General features: G+C 37.8%; 1 protein-coding gene across 1 annotated transcript; it reads left to right on the plus strand.

Moving 5' to 3' along the window:
• Positions 1 to 3167: 3167 nt before the first annotated feature.
• Positions 3168 to 21851, plus strand: LOC110921428 (protein ANTI-SILENCING 1). The gene is made up of 12 exons (XM_022165754.2): positions 3168 to 3312; positions 7284 to 7684; positions 14915 to 15083; positions 15175 to 15896; positions 16580 to 16606; positions 16706 to 16798; positions 16995 to 17091; positions 17191 to 17293; positions 21073 to 21172; positions 21264 to 21380; positions 21477 to 21562; positions 21635 to 21851. The coding sequence occupies exons 2-11, from the start codon at positions 7343 to 7345 to the stop codon at positions 21540 to 21542; spliced, it is 1836 nt and encodes a 611-aa protein (XP_022021446.1). The 5' UTR covers positions 3168 to 3312; positions 7284 to 7342; the 3' UTR covers positions 21543 to 21562; positions 21635 to 21851.
• Positions 21852 to 22410: the final 559 nt, after the last annotated feature.

Raw genomic sequence — 22410 nt, forward strand, 5'->3', positions numbered from 1 at the left:
TAAAGCAATCCGCTGTTACAGTAAAGCTTAAAAATTACCACAAGGAACTAAATGTTAGGTGAAAATCGAAAATCGTGTGCACAGTTACTAACCTGGTGTTTCAAAAGTGGAACTGCCAAGCCATTATCTGGTAGAGATAATTCTGACTTTTGATGGGGAAACTCCTGCAACCACATCAATTGTTAATCAAAAAATTAAAAGAAATTTTCACTCTTCTGATAATAGCAAAAGACTGATGTTTAAAGATTAGTTAAAATCCTTGGAGCATAAAGAAATGTTAGTTTTAATTATCATATACATTTATGGCTCAATAATCATAGAAACCGTCAGAGTATCCACCAAAAAGATTCATCAACGGGCCTCCCATATCGTAAAACATCCCATCACTTATCCTAGTTGTATCCATTAGCTGATGGTTTCCATCACTACCATTAGTAAACCCAAAAGTATCATTGATATTAGGTCTCTCGAAATTAGTTCCAGTTCCATGATTGTAAAATGATGAAAAATCTTGAGCTGGAACCGACATCGAACAATCAGCAGAAGTATCAAATGAAGCATCTGGATAATAAGCCATAGATGTTGAAGCTTCTGAGTGATGCAGAAAGGGTAATGCAAGTGACCCTGAAAAAGGAAGCCATAAAAGAACCAAGTTAAAAACTATCCGTAGCAATTATAAATTTAACATGAAGCACTAAGTCTCATAAGCGATAGGTAAGTTTGTTTGAGAAGCCAAAAGATTACTGTTGTGGGGTTCGCAGTGCTCATTAGCCTCATGAGAATCCGACTCATTACAGGGTGCCATATTTGATGGTGGATCAGCCGACAGATTCTGCACAATGTTAATTACATAGTTAAGTAATTACACTACCTATTACTGAGATATATGTTTAAAATATTATCATGAAACATGAATTTATACAAGTTTATCATATTCATAACAATATTTATTTAACTCGCATCATGGTGCAAGTACTAATATGCAGGCATGTGTTATTTTGCTACATTATCTTGATACATGCTACGAGAACGAACTGAATATGGTAAATTAATGTATCTTCATATCGTACACGAAATATAAAGTACTTTTATATAGGTATGTATCTTCGCAATTGCCAAAATTACAAAACTGACATTTTAAATCAACAATTCAACAAAGAATCAAACTGCGTCAGATTGGTAACCAATCGTGTACATATTGAATTGCAGTATCTTACAGTAATATGGGCCAAGACCTAGACTAATGTAAAACAAAAAAGGTCACTACACATTTAAGATGAAATTAAATAAGATAACCTGATTACGTTATCGTCTTATTGGTTTCTTTCTTAGTAACCATGATCTACCTCATGTGATTAAGTACCAAGAAACACTCTTGTCGTCAGCTCTGTTAGTTAGTTGCACAAGAACGTCATCAGTAATCCTCTCATTCAGTGGCTGGTCTACTTTGATGCATGAAATATCCTTGATGCATGAAATATCCTGAAAAATAAATGCCAAAAACAGTAAGAAAACAAAAAACAGAATTATTTCACATGTTTCGACTCTAAAGGGGTAAACTGGTCTATTCACTTATTCAGCAACTTTATAAAATTGTCTATTTAGTCTAATATTACCTTCCTATGGATAGAAGCAGCCTGCAAATGGGATATTAACCCAAGCCAGTAAGCATTTGATTTGGTTTCCGTTTCGTGTTTCATCAGCAGGGTCCGTTTGGCCTGTCAACATACAAAATAATACCTAAATAATCAGATCAATAATTTATTTTTAATATATAATTAGTGTGTAAAATAACGAACCCGATCAAGTTCATGGTCGGCTATCTTTTTACTATGCAAGCCTCTTAAGACGTTCTTGCAAGCATCAACAGCAATATGTATCTAGATTAGAATTCAACTGGTTAGAAAACAATAATAATAATAATGATAATGGTCTTCAATATGAGATATTACTTTCAAAAACTGAATCAACGCACCTTGCTCGGTGTAGATGTTACAGAAATAAACTAACTGAATTAACGCACCTTGCCAAGGCACCTTCACCTACTTGCATTTTTGCCCTTAGTTCTTGTCATCATTTTCTACATCATTATATTTCAGTACCTCACATAGCTAATCTGTCGGATCTAGATCGAATCGGTCATTTTGTGTTTCAAAATTGATAGAAATTTATATAGATAAACTAACTGATGATGATGATGTTCAATCACAGAGCTGCATAGCCTAATTAACTAAGTAACAAAGGTTGAATGTGAAAGAAAAGTAACCTGTAACTTGTAACTTTATTGATCAACAAACAATGATGAAGTAACCGGTGATGCCCTAATCGCATACACCTGTAGTTTTCTTCTATCTGAACAGGAGGAAGAACAATATTTCCATGTTTTAAAATTGGAATTCACACAAATATAAAAGGATTATTACATGTAACACTAACCATTAACCAACCTTCATGGAAAGCTTAATTCATGTTGTCTAGTTCTTCCATCGTCCTTTATATTGATAGGATTATTACATGTAACACTAACTGATATACTAAAGCTTAAACCTTTCTCTTATCACACATATTCTTGAAAGCTTAATTCATGTTGTCTAGTTCTTCCATCATCCTTTATATTGATAGGATTAATACATGTAACACTAACCGATATACTAGGGCTAGGGATGAGGTTGGTGCCAACCGATACTAAATCGGTACTGGTACCGAAAATACCGGTTACGGTACAGGTATATGAAGGTAAAAACTGGTAGCAAATGGGTACTAGGAACGCCAAAAGTTGGTACCGAATTGACTTAAAATCTTTCGGTTCGGGAAATTCGGTACCGGTATCCAATACCATTTGCTCATCTCTGACCACGGGTTTCATACGAACAACATCGTTACCATAAAACTTTTTTGGTTGATTTTCTTTCAGTTATCTTATACTTTTTTTTCTACATTTTCTTTTTATTCTTGTCAGCGGTTCTATGCGTAACGCGCTTGTAATGATTTCAAAACATACGTAAACACAGATAAATGACAAAAGAATAAATGACAAAAGAAGTTCGTCGCAACGCGGCTGATAAGCCTAGTTATAATTAATTAATTAATTATTAAATTAATAAAGAACGCTTATAACTTCTTTTACGTCCGTGTACATATGACACCTTTTTAATTCACCACCCCCAAAATTGATTGCTTCGTGTAGAGCAATTAGAAGTTTCAAATTAGGGTTTCTCGTCTTCTGCGCATTCGATTCTCTCTTCTCCGATTCACCGGTCCGCCGCTGTCAGCCACTCCGTCCGTCCACCGCGGTCAGTCATTCCGCTTCAGGTAGTCTCTCATTCGTTTACTGGCTTCATCAAACTATATATAATCCCTTTATTCAATAAAGATCAAAGAGTTTTAGGTTTCTGCAAGTATGAAAATCTATTATAAGATTCACTTGCAGGGATGATGTATAAAGGCATAGATTTTGGAATTATATGAAAGTTAATGCTGTTCCATGTGTCATTTTTTCGATAGAATAAATTTATGTTATAAAATTGATTTGGAACCTTCTTATTGTTTTGATTTTAATATGCATTGTTTATCTTATGTGTGCATTGTTGCGTAAGTTGTATGTGGATTTGTAGGAACAGTGACATGTATAAATTGTGGCTAATTTTATAACATGTGTTTTATGTCTTTTTTATCTTTTTTTTCTTTGCAATATTTAATGGTACATTCTCATAGATGGAATAGTGAGCTTGTGGGCCCTCTATGTGGAACCATATAATAAACCTCTGGCTTTTCTTTCTTTTGTACCACAGGTCCACAATGGTCCCTTACACATTTACACTTTGTATTAAACTGACAGTTTCTTCCTTCATGTGATATTTTTTATATATCTTTTACCTTTTCATATCTTTTGTTGTACTTCTATTATTTGTTCTTTTTTATTAGATTTGGACATGACTTAGTCACTCAGACCCATTCAATTCATTTATATATGTTCTTGTTTTGTGCATGCTAATGGCAGTTATTACATCATATGCATGAATTGATTTTTAAGGGTGTATAGTAATATAGTTTGTATTTCGTCTCTATGCTATGTATATTTTCTCTTCATCCATATGTGAACTTATTTGTTGAAATGTGCTATGAAAATTTTCTGCAATCTTCATGCGTGCGATTGTGAACTTATTTGTTTGAATAACGAATCTGATGAATATATGGTATATTGTAGACACATGTGCATACATTCTTTATTATATGAGCATGTAGAAAATTAGTATATGCATATTAGATTGTTTGAGATATCTTATATAGTTATGGCTTAACTTAAATATACTTGCATCTATACAATTGTTACCTTTATGTTAGTGGTCATTGGCAATGTCTAGTTTACCTTCAAAGAATACATCTATGAATGTAATTCTTTCTTAAGTAATTAAGGGGAGTATGATCGTAGGTCCATAATTAATTAGATCAACCTTAATGTTTTCTGTTAAAGGTACATCCACACACTACTAAGGTATCTCACCAACCTTATATGGCTGAATAAAATAACGTGCCTAACAAGACTTGCCTTTTACGAATTACATACTTTAGTTATACGCTCCACACATGTGTACTTGTTTTGTCAACCAACATTAACTTGACATCAGGCGTGTCGAAGACGAAGAGAAAAATGTAAGTGAGAAAACAATAACTAATATTGAATATATAAATAATAGATATATAAGATGATTGTTTAACTTTAGTTAATGCTGAAGCCTTCTTTTCGTATTATGAAAATTGATTGATTTGCGCGTATTTACCTTTTTTTGTAGACAAACGGTCCAGTGCGTCATTGATCATAATAATTGTGATAGCTAACACCAAAAGATAAGTATTTTTGGAAAGCTAGTAATTTTTTCTTGAAGAAATAAAAAAAAAAAAGATTTAGTTGACAAAGTTTATTTAAAAGATTATAAAAATGGGAATGTCAAATTCCGATTTTGGTTCTAAGTTTTTAGAAAGTACATTTTTCGCCCCATTGCCGTTTATACAAATGTGGCACTTTTATACCTTGGAGTGGATGTCTATTACATTTCTTGATAACGATGCCTCTAACATTTCTTGATTACTTTTGATAAATGACTATTATACCCCTTTATTAAACAACAAAAAATAAACAGTAAACTGCTTTTTGCGTCCCTGTGCTTTTCGGGCGGGATCACTCTGAGTCCTCACTTTGAAAATTATGCTTACTGAGTCCTTATGTTTCTAAATCCGTAACATTTTGCGTCCTTCCCTCAAACAGATCTAGTTTTTCTGTTAATAACAAACTGAAAAGACCATAATGCTCTTATGTGCTTTGCTATATCTGTCCCTGTGCTTTTTTTTTTTTTCTTTCCTTCCGTATGCAAATGTGCAGATTATAAACTTAAACCAAAATCTATAATTATCAAAATCAAATCCACATTCAACAATTCAATTATAAACTCAAACAAAAAATAACTGATTATCAAAACCAAATCCAAATTCACCAATTTGTAGATTATGAAAACCAACAAGTTAAAAAAACAAAACCAAGTTCAAGGATTAGTAAAATAGATGACATACGCTTACCACCTACATTGTAATGATACCTAAAACATTAACATGGACCAGTGTAACACCCTAGGCAAATCCCACATCGGTCGTGGACAGGAGAGATTCTTGGTTCATAAGGAATGTCATGCCTTTTAAATTATAAATGCATTTTGGGTGCATTGGCTGCGGAGCACATGAAAACTTCACAATTAAGCGTGCTCAGGTGGGAGTAGTACCAAGGTGGGAGTAGTACCAAGATGGTTGACCTTTTTGGTAGTCTCCACTAGGGCAACCAAAAAACAAATCCATGAGTTTCTGGATGGGCAACTCATCGAGGGCAACACCGACAATATTGGTGGTCGAGAAGCCGGATGTTACATTATATAACGAAATGATCATTCATTACAAGCCTTATCAACGAAAACCATGAAATCGATCATTCATTACAAAAATCTAATCAAGAAAAAACCACTACCAACAAAAAACCCTTAAATTATAAAAAAAATCTTAATCATAAAAAAATATCCTTGATCAACTCAACTGTTAGACATAATTAGGCATCAATATCGTACAAAAGCAACCCTTATCTGTTTATTGCTAAGTGATCCTATCTTCCTTGATTCCTCGTTTAAGCTGGAAATCGAAGTTCAGGTTAGGCCAAAACTTCAAGACCACAGGTGGCTGAGGGTGGCATTCACCCTAATTTCGGCTACCAATGTTCAATTTCATGTTCGATACTTACTAATTAACCAATTAAGATAATGGAGTGATAATTGCCTATCAAACATGGAGTGTCTATGGTCGCCTCCATTGTAATCGTATCAATCATGGCTTCACCGGAGATGGACGGAATGGGATGTCGTAGATCGCTTCACTGTTGGAGGTTTCACCGGAGCTGCAGGTGGCTTCACCTGGAAGGGACGTAATCGGAGGTGGCTTTCTTGGTTTTCTTCACCGTCATTTGGTTAGGTGGGGAAGAAGATAGGGGCACAATCGGATGAAAAAAAGATGGAGGACAACACACTAAGTAAGGTTTATTTTCGTGTGAAAAGACAATTTTGCCCCTTGGGCGTTAAGGACTTAACGGAAAATGTTGACATTGTTAGATGGAAGGACGCAAAATGTTAAGGATTTGGAAAAATAAGGACTCAGGAAGCAAAATTGAAAAATGGAACTCAGAGTGATCTCGCCCAAGAAAACACAGGGACAAAATTTGCGGTTTACTCTAAAAAATAAGAAAAAATCCAATGGACATTCACTAGTCGCCCCTTTTATTGCAAAAGCAAAAACTTACTAACACCAAACTAGCCTTAGTTCAATGCAATCTTATATATCTTTATTTTTTCTCTTCGTCCCGATCTCTCGCCTCTTGTTTTCTCAATGAGGTGGTCCTCATCTTTGCAAACCATCGCCAAGTCGCAACTTCCAACTAATCTCATCGTAACCCTCATTTATCAACATGCCATCTGACAAGATTTCCATGAGTTTTGCGCATTATGGCCATGTTGTTTTTTGCACGCAAAGCGTGCCTTGCGGTGCACTTATGTACTCATGGAGGAGAGGCCTAGGCTTGGTTTTCAGGTTGCTACAAGCTTATTAATTCTTCTCGTTGTCAGTTTCTTCTTTCTTTTTGTGTAGACTTGTTTTCTACACAGGTTCTTCAAGACTTGTTTAGTGCACAACTTTAAGACTATTTTTCCCAATATAGGGTTTTTGCTCAACTATATACATCATGTGTTTTTCAGGTTTAGAGTTAGAGTTTCTTGTATCTACCATTAAGTTCGTGGAGGTTTGCATATTCTACATGGAGAAGGTCGATGAAAATGCCCGTCCCAATTTTGAGTGGCTTAAGGAGAGAGGTGTTAGACAAAATAATGGTGTTCAGGAGTACGAATCTTTCAAGTATTATGGGGTAAAGTACATGTTATATGATTGTGTGTACATGTGTAACGGAGGTCGAGGAGAGCCTTACATAGGGAAGTTGACAAAAATATGGGAATGCCCGGACAAGAAAAAGAAAGTTGAAGTCCATTGGTTTTTCCGTCCAAAACAGATTCCAAGGTGGCTTGGAGAGACCAAGACTCTCGAGAGTGAGATTCTTATTGCAACCGGTGAAGGTCTTGGTTTAGCCAATATCAATCCTCTGGTAATTTAAATTGCAAACCTTGTTTCTGTCATATATCTTCCTCAAGTTTGTTTTGTGGTAACATATGCAAGTTTTAAGCTTTTGGAAACCTCAGTTTTAAAAAGTGCTAAGCGCACAAAAACGATGAGGTCTAAAATCGAGGCGTGAAGTGCAAAGCGCAAAAGTGGTGGGCTTTCCGTACCTGAGGCGCAAGGTGATTATATAAATCTTTTATATATCCCTTAGGTTTTTGGCTTCCTTCGCCCAAAATATAGCTATAAATAAGGTTTTTAAACCATTTTACCTACATGTACAAGCCAAAAAATCCAAGGTACAACATTTTTCTGCATCACACGCCTCAGGCGAGAAACCCCCCTTCCCTAAACCCTAAAATATGCGCCTTTTGGGCGCTTCTTGTATTTACTCTAGGTGCTGAGCAAAAAAGCTCCAACACCTGCGCCTTGGTGCGCCTCGCGCCTCGGCGCGAATATTCTAGTTTTTGTAAGAAGTTATTGCTTAATTATTACTCTTTAATTTAATGCTACACGCATTAAATGCATATGGTGTTAGTATGGGAGTGTATTAAAACATGGACACATCATCGTAGTAAAACTCCCTCTAACAAATTAGATCATGCTTGTTCTTAATTTGCTATATATGTGTGTTCTAGAAAGACCTTTGAATATTCTACTTTTATTAAGTAGTCATTGCCTAATTGTTACCCTTTAATGGTACATACATTAGATGCCTGTGGTGTTAGTATGGAAGTGTATCAAAACATGGACGCGTCTTAGGAAGATGGGAAGGGCTAAGGCAGTCGGTCTAGACAACATACCGATTGAAGTGTGGAAGTGTCTAGGAGAGGAAGGGGTTCAATGGCTAACTACTTTTTTAACCTTATTTTTTAAATCTGGAAAAATGCCAGACCAGTGGAGAAGTAGTGCTGTAGTACCCATATATAAGAACAAAGGAGATGTCCAGTGTTGTGGAAATCACAGAGGGATTAAGTTGCTAGGTCATACTATGAAATCATGGGAGAGGGTCATTGAGACTAGACTTAGAAGGGAAACTCAGGTTACTGTAAACCGATTTGGCTTCATGCAAGGGCGGTCAACTACGGAGGCGATTCACATTTTGAGGATCTCGATGGAAAAATATAGAGAGAAGAAACGGGATCTACATATAGTGTTCATTGACCTTGAAAAGGCATACGACAGTGTGCCACGTACACTGATTTGGGATACTTTGGAGGGTAAAGGGATTCCACAGAAATACATAGACATAATTAGGGATATGTATGAGAGAACCGAAACTAGGGTATGTGCACCTGTAAGGGATACTGTTTCCTTCCCTGTGGAAGTAGGACTCCATCAACGGTCTGCATTGAGTCCGTTTCTAATTGCTATTGTCCTGGATGAGTTATCCAAGTCGATTCAAGAGACAGTCCTGTGGTGCATGCTTTTTGCAGATGATCTTGTGTTACCTGCAGAAACTAGACAAAGCCTTAAATGCAAGGCTAGAGGAGTGGAGAACGGCTTTAGAGAACAGGGGTTTAAGGATTAGTCGCTCTAAAACTGAGTACCTTTACTGTGATTTTAGTGGTGTAGGTGATGAATAGGACACTCCGATTACTATTGAGGGGCAAGTGGTTTCACAAGTAACTAAGTTCAAATATCTAGGATCGTTCGTGCAAAGGGATGGTGAGATCGATAGTGACGTAGCCCATCGTATCCAGGTTGGCTGGTGTAGGTGGAGAGCAGCCTCTGGGGTTTGGTGTGATAGGAGGTTCCCGACTAAATTAAAGGGAAAATTTTATAGGGTTACGAGACAGACTGTTGGGCCATCAAGAAGACACAAGCGCGCAAAATGGAGGTAGCAGAGGTGAGAATGCTAAGGTGGATGTGTGGCCACACAAGGTTAGACCAGATAAGAAGTGAAGTTTTCAGGGTAAAGTTAGAAGTAGCTAGTATAGTGGATAAGATAAAGGAAGGGGGATTGAGATGGTTTGGTCATGTGAAGAGGAGGCAATCGTCGGAGCCAGTTAGAGCAGTAGAAAGCCTAATTGTGGAGGGGAGGAGGAGTAGAGGCAGGCCCAGGTTGACTTGGGATGAGCGGATTAGACATGATTTGCTAGAGTTGCACCACTTGGAGGACATGGTCTAGGATAGGAGTTCATGGAGATGTATGATTAAGGTTAAGGACTTTTAGGTAGTATTGATGTAAATTAATTTTTTTGGAGAATTTACATAGGATGGTCCTCTAGTATTTTATGCACATATGTTCTTTTTTGTTGATATATCTGACTATTTTTATCATGTTGCAACTACACTGCTTCTCCTATTATTGATAACTCTTTATGTATACATCCTTTAGTTATGTTTATTTGCATGCTATTTGTTTTGGAGTCGGGGGTTTCTCTGGAAGCAGTCTCTCTATCCCTAAGGATAGGGCCATAGGGGTAAGGCGTGACTACATCTCACCCTCCCCAGACCCTGCCAATAGCTTTGTTATGTGTGGGATTTCCTGGGTATGATTGATTGTTCTCAAGTTGCTATATATGTGTGTTATAGACTCACATATATGTTATCGGTAGCTACTTTGAAAGCCACATATTTGTATCTATTGTTTGGTGACATAGGCTCGTTAGTGGCAACCGACCCTAATGGTTAACTTTGGCTTGTACACGTAATTCCTTGTTCACATGTTAATAAAATACACAATGGACGTAGCTCACATCGACTAAACCACTTTAAGTCTTGTTAGTTTATTGCTTTCGTGTGCGCGTGTGCGGTTTCATGTGTTTAATCCTAACAAGTGGTATCAAAGATTAAGCTCTTGGTCGTAAAAATTCGATCATATCACACGAAGAACATCGCCTGAACTAGCCCTACCCTCGTAGACCTCTGCCGTGTTAATTTTTCGTCAGAAGAATAGGGTTTTGCTGCAATCATCCTAATCCCTATTAGGGTTCAGTCGCCGACCATTGATATTATGTAAGTTTCTGTCGCTAGAAGAGGGAATTGATTGCCGACTAGGGTTTCTGTCACCTAGTCGTCAACAATGTTTAGAGTATGTTTTCTCGAAAGGTGTCACCGTCATTACCACTACTAGCAGTCTCTAGAGCCAATCTTGAATTAGCCGAAATCATATTCTATTTTGCGGATAACAAGCGTTAAATCAAAAAATACCGACTGCTAAAACCTAGAACCAGAGCAAACCGTGCTCGTTAGGTTTTATCGTTTTGTCTCGTTTTTTTTAGTAATAGAGTTTGTCATTGCGCTGTGCGTTGAGTCGATTGTTGTGTATATCTCTATTTGTTCAAATCCAGTTTCGTTTAGTCAAACATAAGCATTTATGAGGTTTATCTTATTTGAGAACTTGTGAATACTAGGATAAAGGCGGGTGATTCTGTAACAATTCACATCAATAATCTAAACTCGTTCTTGTCTCGCTTAGTGTCTGTAGATATTAAGTTTGTCCAAGCCTTATTGTTATTTTCCTCGTTGCCCAAGAGTTGGTCCGGAACCGTACCTACAGTTACTAGGCAGCTTCGCAGGAACAATTAAGTTTACGTCTGAGAAGATTCGGATCTTAATTTTGGGAGAGGATGTTCGATGTTGCGTTGCGGTTTAGGTGAGTCTCCGAGTTCTTTGCTGAGCATAAAGGGCAGGGAAGAAAGAAGCAGCGAGGAAGTTGTCAGGGTAGAAGGAGTGTGTCTAAGGCTTCGAAGGATGTGATACGTTAGAATTGCAAGGAAGTAGGACATTTTAGGAACCAGTGTTCGAAACAGTGTTCTAAACAGAAGAAATAAATTAACTCTGCAATAAACCACGTAGTAGATGATGATGCGTTAATCTGCAGCGTGGAAAGCAGTGTGGATTCCTAGGTTATGGATTCAGTTGTTTCATTTCACATTACCCAGAACGGCGAAGCATTGCAGACTCTAAAATAAGGTGACTTTGGTAGGGTAAGACGAGCGAATGATGAGGTTCTTGATGTTACGAGTATGGGTGACATTAATCTGAGTTATTTCAGGTCTCAAGAGGTTGTTGATTTATTTGGGCAGTTGGATGATCAGGGCATGAGGTTAACTTTGGGAATTATCAGTGGAAGGTTGTTAAAGGGAATATGGTCATGGCTCATGGAAAGAAAAGAGGCTCATTTTGTATGGCTAGTATACCGTCAGAGAGAACTGACATTCTAGTTCCGAAGAAAACCAAAGTCCGGTTCATAGAATTTAGGGGAAGAAGGTTTGTTTTGCAAATGATAAACTTAGAGCTACAAGTTAGGTTTAGGTTGATCGTGTTGGGAAAGGTTCAAGAAACAAGTCAGGTTATTGTTTTTTGGTAGTGGGACCAGGCATTGAGCCAGTCAAAGCTCTAGTCAGAGTTACCAGACAATGGGTTAAGGTCTCTTTAGAAAATATCTACTTTATTCGGAGAGTGTTTGTTCTCGTGATATCTTAGGATATGGCAATTCATTTAAATGGGAGCCGGTAGGGACAGAGAACGAGTCATGGGTAGTAAATGATGAGTTGAAGCTCGTGGTAGCTTCAACATGCCTCCAAGTGGGAGATTGTTGGTTGAGGTAGACTCGTAGTGGCATCCGACTCTAATGGGTTCTGTGCGGGCCTGGGCTCAGTCTAGGCATTGTACTTGTAATTCATTGAGCACCTGATTAATAAAATACCTAGTTGCAGAACTGTGGACGTTGGTTACATCGACTGAACTACATATATAACAAATTTTAATTACTGAATGGAATTAGTGCGCTTAAGCTATATCTTGTCCTATTAACAAGCTTTATAAGCCTACCTACCACACCACATTACTCTCTGCAACCCATGAAAACGTGTGATTGTTTTCCTAAAATCAACGAAGGAGGACAACGACAGTTTATTTTTCTCAAGCTAGGCAATAGTTCATGAGCAATTTATTCAATTGAATGTCACATAATTATTGTAATGAAAAGGATTAAACATCTTCTATGTTTGGATTAGTAACGATGGACCAATTTTGTAAATGAGGAGGATTTGAGTCAAAGGTAGGTTGAAGAGGTTGGATTATTACAATAATGCTATTGGTGACAACAAGGGTTGCAAGGTGTTCACGATGATGATGAATGCGGGAGTTGGCGATAAAGAAAGGGACTATAATAGCGTAAGAGGCAACGGTGTATTCAAGGCATGGCAAGGTTTGCGGTGATATAAACATGGGTGGAAAGTGTAGATGTGAGAAGAGGACTTAGCATGTGGGGCAAATAGAAAAGTTAGGTAGGGCCTTGACAACGGTTTTCAAAGAGTAGTGATAATGTGTTGGGATGTATGTGTTAAGAAATCAGTATGTTAGTAATGGTAATGGTGCATTTGATATGACATTGTGATTATTGGAAAGTTTTGCTTTTTGGTCTTGGACTGAAATAGAGCGGAACCAAGGAGAGCTCACTTTGGAAACTGCGTTGTGATACTTGGGAGAAGAAAGGAGGGTGACTACAGTAGATAAGTCAAGAGTTTAGAAGAATGTCTATCAAAGACGGGCTCATATCTTTAGGATCATGGTTTAAAAAAACCTCGAGGCGTCCGTTTTGAGGCGCGCCTCGAGGCGAAACGTCAAGAAATCGAATCTGAGGCGGCGCCTCACTGCTTGTTTTTATACGTACGCCTCAAAGGTATGAGGCGGACGTTTCTTGTCGAGGCGGAACGGAAATTAAGAGGTGTACATGCCTTTTTAGGCTAGAGAAATTAGGGTTTTATAGGGTTACTGAAGAAAACAAGGTCGATTCAGAAAGAGGCGGGATGAAATACAGAGGTAGATCAAAGAGGGAGACGTACCTGGCTTGTAGAGACGAGTGACCAAAAAAATTTAGGGTTTTAGGAATGGAGAAGATGATGGAGGCATAACTTTTTAGGGTTTCTTTTAGGGTTACTAAAAAATGGACGCTCTTTTATTCATTCCATTTACAAAAACTTACATTAGAACCCTTAAACATTAAACTGTTATCATATTTAACCCAAAACAATTCTCACAAGTTTATTTAAATTGGGAAAGTTATATGTTTTACCTTTAGTATTTTATTTTTTAAAAAGATATATAATTTTTATATTTATTTTTTAATTCCGCCTCGGTTCGCCTCGAGGCTTACGCCTCGTGAGGCGAAGGGAAAACGCCTCTAAACTCGTTTCCGTTTTTTTAAACCTTGTTTGGGATGGCTATTTTTAGGGTGACATTGCATATCAGCGGCTAGGGGGAACCCTAATATATCTTGAATAGTTAGGTGTTGAGAAAACCTTAAATTAGTTGTAAATAAACGTGAGGAGTGACATAGTTAGATGATATGATTGTATGCCATTCTTTTGCATTGTAGAACTTTGAAACACTTGATGAACAGATGGGTGGAGGAGCATAAAAGTTTTGGTATCTCCATTGCAAATGTATTGCATCCTAGATTAAGTAAAATATCCTACATGGATATAAAATGGAACCCAAACAACAGCAACTGCCGATTGATTGGTTCAGTTGGCCTAATGCAGTTGGTATAGTGATGAACTGTTCTCTTGATCTGATTGGCTTTGTAAGCACCACTCAGTCACTTAGCTGCATCCTGCTAACAAACGAATCGACTACTACTGCTCACTGTTTTACTCGCGGCGTTGACTGGTCATCTTGACCCACGGCTGTTGACTGGCGATGGCCAAAGGGTTAGCAGCAACTGTAAAACAGAACGTAAAACCACACATGAACACAGGACAACGCAACAAACAAAATATAGAAGGGACACGAGATTTTAGTGGTTCGGTCTAAACTAACCTACATCCACTGATCCACAGACAACACCAGCGAGACAACCTTATTACTTTGGTGGTGATGAAGACAAGGATTATAATTACATAGGGGTGCTTTTGTAGGCTATAAAAAGTTGTGGCATCCTAACTACAAACTACCAATCAAAACTAGGGCCGGCTGCACCGCCACACCCAATAATAATCTTCCACTTGGAGACTGATCACGTCAACTGCTCTTCGACTCTATAATCTGTAATCCTTTTGAACCTTAGTATCTGTTTTAGGTGTCTTCTCGGCATGATACCCAAACAAACAAAGCATTGGCTTTGATATCACTTGTTGGGCTGAGTATAACGACTGTTTTAAGCATCTTAATTTACATCCACAAGCTGCATTTAAGCATCTTAATTTGTCTTATAATCTACTGCAGCTATTTTTGGTGCTAACTTTTCGTCAATTTATTTTCTCAGGAAGCAATCGATGGTCCTTGCAAAGTTGTGTGCATATCAAAGGACAACAGAAATCCTCAACCGTCAGATGAACAACTTAAAGCGGCCGACTTTGTTTTTTATCGTACTGCCAATGTACAAACCTCTGCTATATCGGATAACATCGGTGATAAAGTTGGTGGGCTTGAAAGTATATTCTCTTACTTGAACTATTATCTTCTAAACTAGGTGTAGATCTCATTATTATTTTAGTTCATAATTTTATCTGAATTTGATTGCAGTTAAATACGTATTTAACAGAGAAAAGACCCAAAAAACCAGCCATTTTCAAGAAAGTATCTCAGACACGAAGGAAATGTCTACGAAGAAATCGATGGTAGACAGCAAATCAAAACATGAAGACAAGTCACCTGCTGATGTTAAGAATCTTATAGCTTCTGGAACATCTGACACAACGGAAGATCGAAAGAAATGTAAGATATCAGCAAAAGACACATCCGAGGATTTGGATGGCCAAATATTAAAGAAAAGAAGGGATCACAACATGAAGACAACAGTTGACAGCAAATCAAAGCACGAAGACAAGTCAACTGCTGATGTTAATAATCTTAACGCTTCCGGAACATTTGGCACCATGGAAGATCGAAAAAAACGTAAGATACTAGAAAAAGAGACGTCAGATGATCGTGAAGGCAATAAAATAAAGAGAACAAGGGATGGTGGTTCTTTTAAGGTACCGGATAGCAAGATGGGTAATAACGTTAATGTGAGAGATTCGGTAGCAATATCGAAAGGAAAATCAACATCTGGAATTGCTTCGGATATCATTAGGAATAATAAGAATAATACCTATAACAAGGAAGGTAAAGAGGGGCAATCTGGTGAGAATAATAGGGAGCTTTCTATGACCAAATCGCTAAAGGTGTCTACTTTGTCAACTAATAAAGTCAATAAAAACGCGTATCGCTATTGGGAATTTGTTGTCAACCCAAAGCCAAAAGCTGTAAGTTGATTTGCTTATTTATTCTAATCCTATAAACTTCCGTTTTATTGTAGTATCTATCTGTTTCTTCTCATTAGTAGTTAGATTTATATTTCTAAATAGAGTAAAGTACATGGATGGTCCCTGTGGTTGACCGAAATTTTTGATTTGGTCCCTAATTTTTCCAAAGTACACTGATGGTCCTTGTGGTTTGCACTTTGTAACGCATTTAGTCCCTGACTTGGACCTGCTGAAATCCTTAGATTTGTTAGCTGGGGACTAAATGCGTTACAAAATGCAAACCACAGGGACCATCCGTGTACTTATGAAAGGCTAGGACCAAATCCAGAATTTTGTTTAACCACAAGGGCCATCTGTGTACTTTACTCTTCTTAATACACTTGTTTACAGATTTTGTATCTTAAAAAGGAAGAAATAAGCCCGGCTTGCTACCAAACCATTAATCAGATTCATGCTATGTATCTGTTACTTGGCATCGATAATTAGAAATAAATTCAACATTAATGCAATATATGCATCTACATCTCACGGAGAATCTATCATTTTAGGAACATAGTTTTCATGAATAATCACTCGGCACGACTTTTTGGCATATTTGTCATCATTGATGTTGCTTCTGTCTATCATGTTATTAAACACTTGTTCTGGTTACCAATAACATACTTTTTCTAAAATTGTTTCAGGAAAAACATTGTTGGTTTACACGAGCTGTAAGTATCATTCTTGCTTTTTTATTCAATTTTCTTCATCTTGTTAATATTATACTTATTTATTTAATCTCCCTTTTGACTTTTTTTTTTTGTATCTAGCATTGGGAGGATAGGCTGAAGAGCGCGTATAATCAAGGAACAGCTATCCTGCTCCATAATGTGAATCCAGATTATAATTCTGGAGACATTGAGGTAATTTAATTTTTTTGTAGATTATTTCCAAAGTTTCATATTTTTTTAAGCTAAACTATGCCATAATGAAATGTAATAATCTTTTATATGCAACATTTACGTTACGTATCGCGGTAGGGGTCTGACGACAGATGTTATTGCTTTTTTTTATGGCAAAAGGCAGATATATATTTGACTGTTAAAATATAAATTTCAGGACATAATTTGGCATGCTTTTAAAGTAAACTGTGATGCAGAGATTCACTGTGATGCAAAGATTCTACAACGTACTTCAGTATCTAGCCCACATCATGGTATGTTTCTAAGAATGACATGAGTGGAAATATTTATTAAATTTATTACTTTTTACCCTTTTTTGTGAAAAAAAAAAATTCTAAACTTCCATTTTGTAGCTCAAGCTCTGATTGTACTCAAAACGAAGGAAGACGCTCAGAGGGTCCTTAAAAAACTGGATGAAGAATGCTTGATGTTATCCGACGGGAAGAATGGCTTCATGTAAGTCATTTTTCTAAACCGAATAGTGTTATATACATATCGAGTTATTTCATCATCTTTAATTGAATTAGGTTATTTGAGATCTTAGTGTTAGTTATTGTTTTGTTACACTTGATAACGTACTAGGTTTCAGTTTGATCACGATTTGAACATCTTTTTAGTTTTTTTTTCTAAAGGTTAATATCATACAAACCAACATATTTTCTTATTTTGCACAAAAGAAGTCCCTCAACACAGGTTTAGTACATTAAAATGTCCCTCTACACAGGTTCGAGTAAAATACATAGATGGTCCCTGTGGTTTACCAAAATTTTGGATTTGGTCCCTAGCTTTTCAAAAGTACACGGATGGTCCTTGTTGGGTTCGTAGGCCCTGGTTATTAGGCTCACTTAGTTAACTTGTTGACCAAGCCCTAATCTTGGTCTATAAATACATCTGATGTAATTGTAGTCTGTGTCTTTTTGTAAACAGTTGTGAGCATCTAATAAAAGTGAAACCCTAGTTGCAACCCGTGGACGTAGGTCACCTTGACCGAACCAAGTAAATTCTCATGTTCTTTTTCTGCTAGTGTGTGTGTGTGTGTGTTTGTTCCGCTTACGCTCGAGCCTCCTCCAACCTGATACTCTAACAAGTGGTATCAGAGCCATAGATTCAGTTAAACACACGGTTCACACGGTTATCGTAGGAGAGGGATAGAACTGGACGAGAGATCTTGATCTGCTGTTGCTACTGTCGTCGCTGACTTGTTTACTAACATACCTATTCTCTGGTTACAGCTCGTAAGGTCTAGGGTTTGCGCCGTAGGGTTTGCTGTTGCAGATCTGGTGGTTTTGGGGTGTTTGGCGATTAGGGTTTCGTTTTCTTTTTGAACCTTGGTTATTCGCTGTTTTACGCTCGGGTTTGCAGGAGAAGTTGCCGGTTCGGGTGCTTTGGGTTTCTGGTTTATTGAAGGTTGCTTGGGTTTCGGGTGCTTGGTTCCTTGTGGTTTTTTTCTTCTGTTTTTTTTTTCGTTTGCTATGACTGAAGACGAGAAGTTCCAAATCGAGAAGTTCAACGGTACTGATTTTGCATGGTGGAGAATACAAATAGAGGCGTTGCTTGGTGAATGCGATTTGGATGTGGTTCTGGAAGAAAAACCTGCTGGAATGGATAAAGTTGCCGAAGCAATTTGGAACTTGAAGAAACACCAAACTAATCTGGTGATTGTTTGTGGTTTGTACCTCGACAAATAAGGTTAATCTTTTTTTATCTCGTCCAAGCTGTGATGTGATGATCCTGCAAAACACTAAAAACACCGTTAAGCTCGTTACAAGGAGGGGAATAGGGGGTTCTCCTCGTAACCACCTTCCGGCGTGAGAATAAGTATATGCTTTGAGGATAAAAGTGTGATTAAGAGAGAAAACAAGGAAGCGATCCTTAAACCTGTAGGTAAGGTTCACCATTTATAGCCGATGGCACCTGTAGTCTACAACAAGGAATATTGTCTGTCATCAGCGGCTAAGTGGAGATCGTGGAGTAGTGGTCGGCGCACGCTGATTGGTGCCACGTATGCATCCTTGTGTACCTTTTTGTCTCATGTACGATTGTTAATCGTGGAGCATGAGCGGATACAGCCTGTTGGACGCTCATTGGTCCACTGCTCCGTTACTTGTACCTTTGATACTTGTCCTAGGATTACCTGCGCTTCTTTTCGCCGTACAACCATCAGGGATATCGCATGTAGTCGGCGCAAGGTAAATAAGGGTTTTCATCCAAAGAGCCAAGTGTCAAATTTGGTCCTGTGTTGGCCCTAACCTCGTGTGCGACCTAGGTTGCACCTGATTAGCCGGCGCGAGGTTGGAAAGCTACCAAATTAGTTTGATAAGAGTATGGTCCCGCGCACGACCTGATTGGTCGGCGCAGGATTTGGGACCATACCTCTTCAGAACTCAAAAGACAAAAAAGCACGAGGTAAAATTACACTGGCTTTGTCGAGGAGCGTTGCATTTAATATCATGAAAGAAACAACTGCTCGTGGTATGTTAATAACTCTGTCAAATATGTATGACAAGTTGTCTGCCGGTAATAGGGTGTTCTTGATGAGGGAACTGTTTAATTATAGAATGAACGAGGGCAGTTCAGTTGCTGATCACATTAACGAAGTCAATTCAATTTGTCCAGGTTAGCAACTGTGGGCATGAAGTTGAATGATGACACTCAGGCTGTGGTTTTGTTATCTTCCTTACCTGATAGTTGGTCAGGATTTGTGACAATGGTCACTGAAACTGCTGGAACTGAAAATTTGAAGTTTGACCTGGTCCGAGATAGTGTTTTGGGTGAAGATGTTCACCGGAGGAACTCTAGTGGAGGATCTACTTCTGGTATGTTTAGTGTTAGCAAGGGAAGAGGTAAAAAACAGAAGAAGTGCGACTTGTGGGAAAAGCTTTTCTAAAGCTGGGAAGAATGTGAGGTGCTGGAACTGTGGTGAAAAGGGGCTTGTTAAAAACGAGTGTCCAGATCCTAAGAAAGAGGATAGTAAACATGTAAACAGTGTTGTGTCAGATGAATCCGACGGTGACGTACTGGTTTGCTGTGAAGAGTCTAGATTCTTGGGCTATGGATTCTGGTTCGTTTCACGCCATGCACAACGGGGAGACGATGGTGAATCTAAAAAAAGATCATGTTCTTAATGTTACAGGTATGGGAGATGTCCATCTGAAGACTCCATCGGGCACTACATGCAACTTACAGAATGTCAGGGTAATTCCAGGTTTAACGAAGAAACTTATTTCTGTTAGTCAACTGGATAAACAAGGATTTGATGTTAAGTTTGGTGGTGGGAAGTGTAAGGTGATTGATGGAAATCTTATTGTTGCCTGTCGGAGAAGACGAGGATCGTTGTATCTAGTTGAAGTACCTATTGAGGGACTACCCGTCCCTATACAACATAAAGTCTATAAAGTCTGGTTCATTGAATCTAGTAAGCGGAAAAGGGTTCAAATTGCAAACTTGAATCCTGGTGCTTTGGGGATGTCAGTTGAATGTGGTCGGGGGTCGTGTTCCGGGTACAATCACAAAGAACCATTGGGTTTTGAAAACGAAGGTTCCGTCTGAAGAAAAAAGCTCTCCTAGAAATAGTTTGCAAAATGGGAGAGTGGTATTAATTCTCGGTGTATCTCTGGAGCTGGTGGATCGTGCAAGTCTGTTGAGATAGAGAATGAGTGTGATAAGACTGTTGGGTTGGAGCTTGTGGGAGCTTCAACTAGTCTCTCAGGTTACTTGATGAGAGGCGTGGTTGCAACTAGGTGGCTTGGACGAAATGAATTAAAACATCGTTTACGGTTGTCGATGGCAGAAGTTACGAATGGGGTAAAAAATTACCCCCATCCCCGTACCGGATTTTAGAAATCCATGAACCGTGTGCCGGAGCGTTCCGCGATCCATGTGACCATGGTTTGCACTTTGTAACGCACACATTTAGTCTCCCAGCCAACAAATATAAAGGTTTTAGCAAGTTCAAGTAAGGGGCTAAATGCGTTACAAAGTCCAAACCATAGGGACCATCCATGTACTTTTGGAAAAAGCAGGGGACTAAATGCGTTACAAAATGCAAAACTGCAAATCATAGGGATTATCCGTGTAGTTTTGGAAAGCTAGGGACCAAATCCAAAATTTTGGTAAACAATAGGGACCACCCGTGTACTTTACTCTATTTATTTTCTTTATTTTTCACTTATTTGCTTTTATTGTTATATTTAGCATTATTTCTGGCTACATTTCTTTATCCTTTTTTTCCACAGGCCTCTTGTTGGTACCCTTTGTCCTACAATATCAACGGGAAAGAATTCCAGTTTTTATGGCAACTTGGCTGGCAAGGCTAGATTTCGAAATCAACGCGAGGTATATTATATTATATTATATTGTATTATCTTATGTTAATGTTTTTATTATATTAATTATATTGTGGACTCATGATGTGTTTGTTTTGTAGGATGAAGCTGTATCCACGTCACATTTTTCACAGCCAAATACTATTGAATATGACATGGCAATGGAGTGGCGTTTACTACAATTACAGTCCGTGAAATGTTGGGAAAAATTGCATGAGGTTAGATAGAACAACTTATTCATTTACACACACCAAATAATGTTATCGGGTGTAAATCTTTCTTCATTGAATTCTTTTTGTTTGTTATGTTTTTAGCAACAAGGGCTTGAGTTGGAAAACCTTAAGAACGGCCTCAAAGAAAACGTGCATGAAGATTCATAGACTTGTCGTAAAGAAAGCATGTGAGTATATTTAGCCTTCATTTTGTTCATTTCATCTAAAATATAAGTTGAAGCAAATTGTTTAATGTGCAGAAAAAAGGTATACATTGTACAACAGCACCTTGAAGGAACTGACAGATCATCGATTTTGATTTCGTATGATAGCTAGTAATCTGTCTTTTGATGGATCTTTATAGAATCAGCTAGTATTTTTCTGTCTTTTGATAATTAATGCTTTTGTTCTATGACTTTTAGTTTTATTTCACCTGACCATTTGGGACATGTTATGTGGCAACTAATTTTGATGTTGTGTGGTGTTTGTCTTTTTTCCTTTAATATTTTGCATATAAAATAAAACAATAATGATTAAATAGATATTGTTAAGGTTATCATTGTCATTGTTATTGTTACTGTGTAATGGCCAATTTTCGTCCGGATCGATTTTGTTGAAAACCCTTGTGACCAATGAAACTCCTTAGGAACACTACATTCGAACGTGATCATTCATGCGTTTCCTTTGAAGTGCGTCACTAATTAGTTAAAGGTGTATGCGGAAGTGGTTATGGACTCGCGGTTGTGTTTCAGCTCGTTTAGTACTTCGGAAAACAAAAGTCTAATGCCCATTAGCTTGAGTGGTTATGGACCTATTTATAGTTATCCAAATTAAAAAAAAAAACAAAATCTGATTCTAGCCGAGCAGAGCTGTCTTGTATCAGTTTTAAGCCGGGGCGAGCTCGCCCAAAACACATAAGAAATAAATCTTCTACTAACGTATATTTTAACTGAAAAAAACTCTGGTTCTACCTAGAACTTCATCATCATTCTCTACGCCTCATCACCGCACACACCCCACACGGTCTTATGATAGT

This window comes from Helianthus annuus, chromosome 2, assembly GCF_002127325.2.
Source record: "Helianthus annuus cultivar XRQ/B chromosome 2, HanXRQr2.0-SUNRISE, whole genome shotgun sequence".
NCBI lineage: Eukaryota > Viridiplantae > Streptophyta > Magnoliopsida > Asterales > Asteraceae > Helianthus > Helianthus annuus.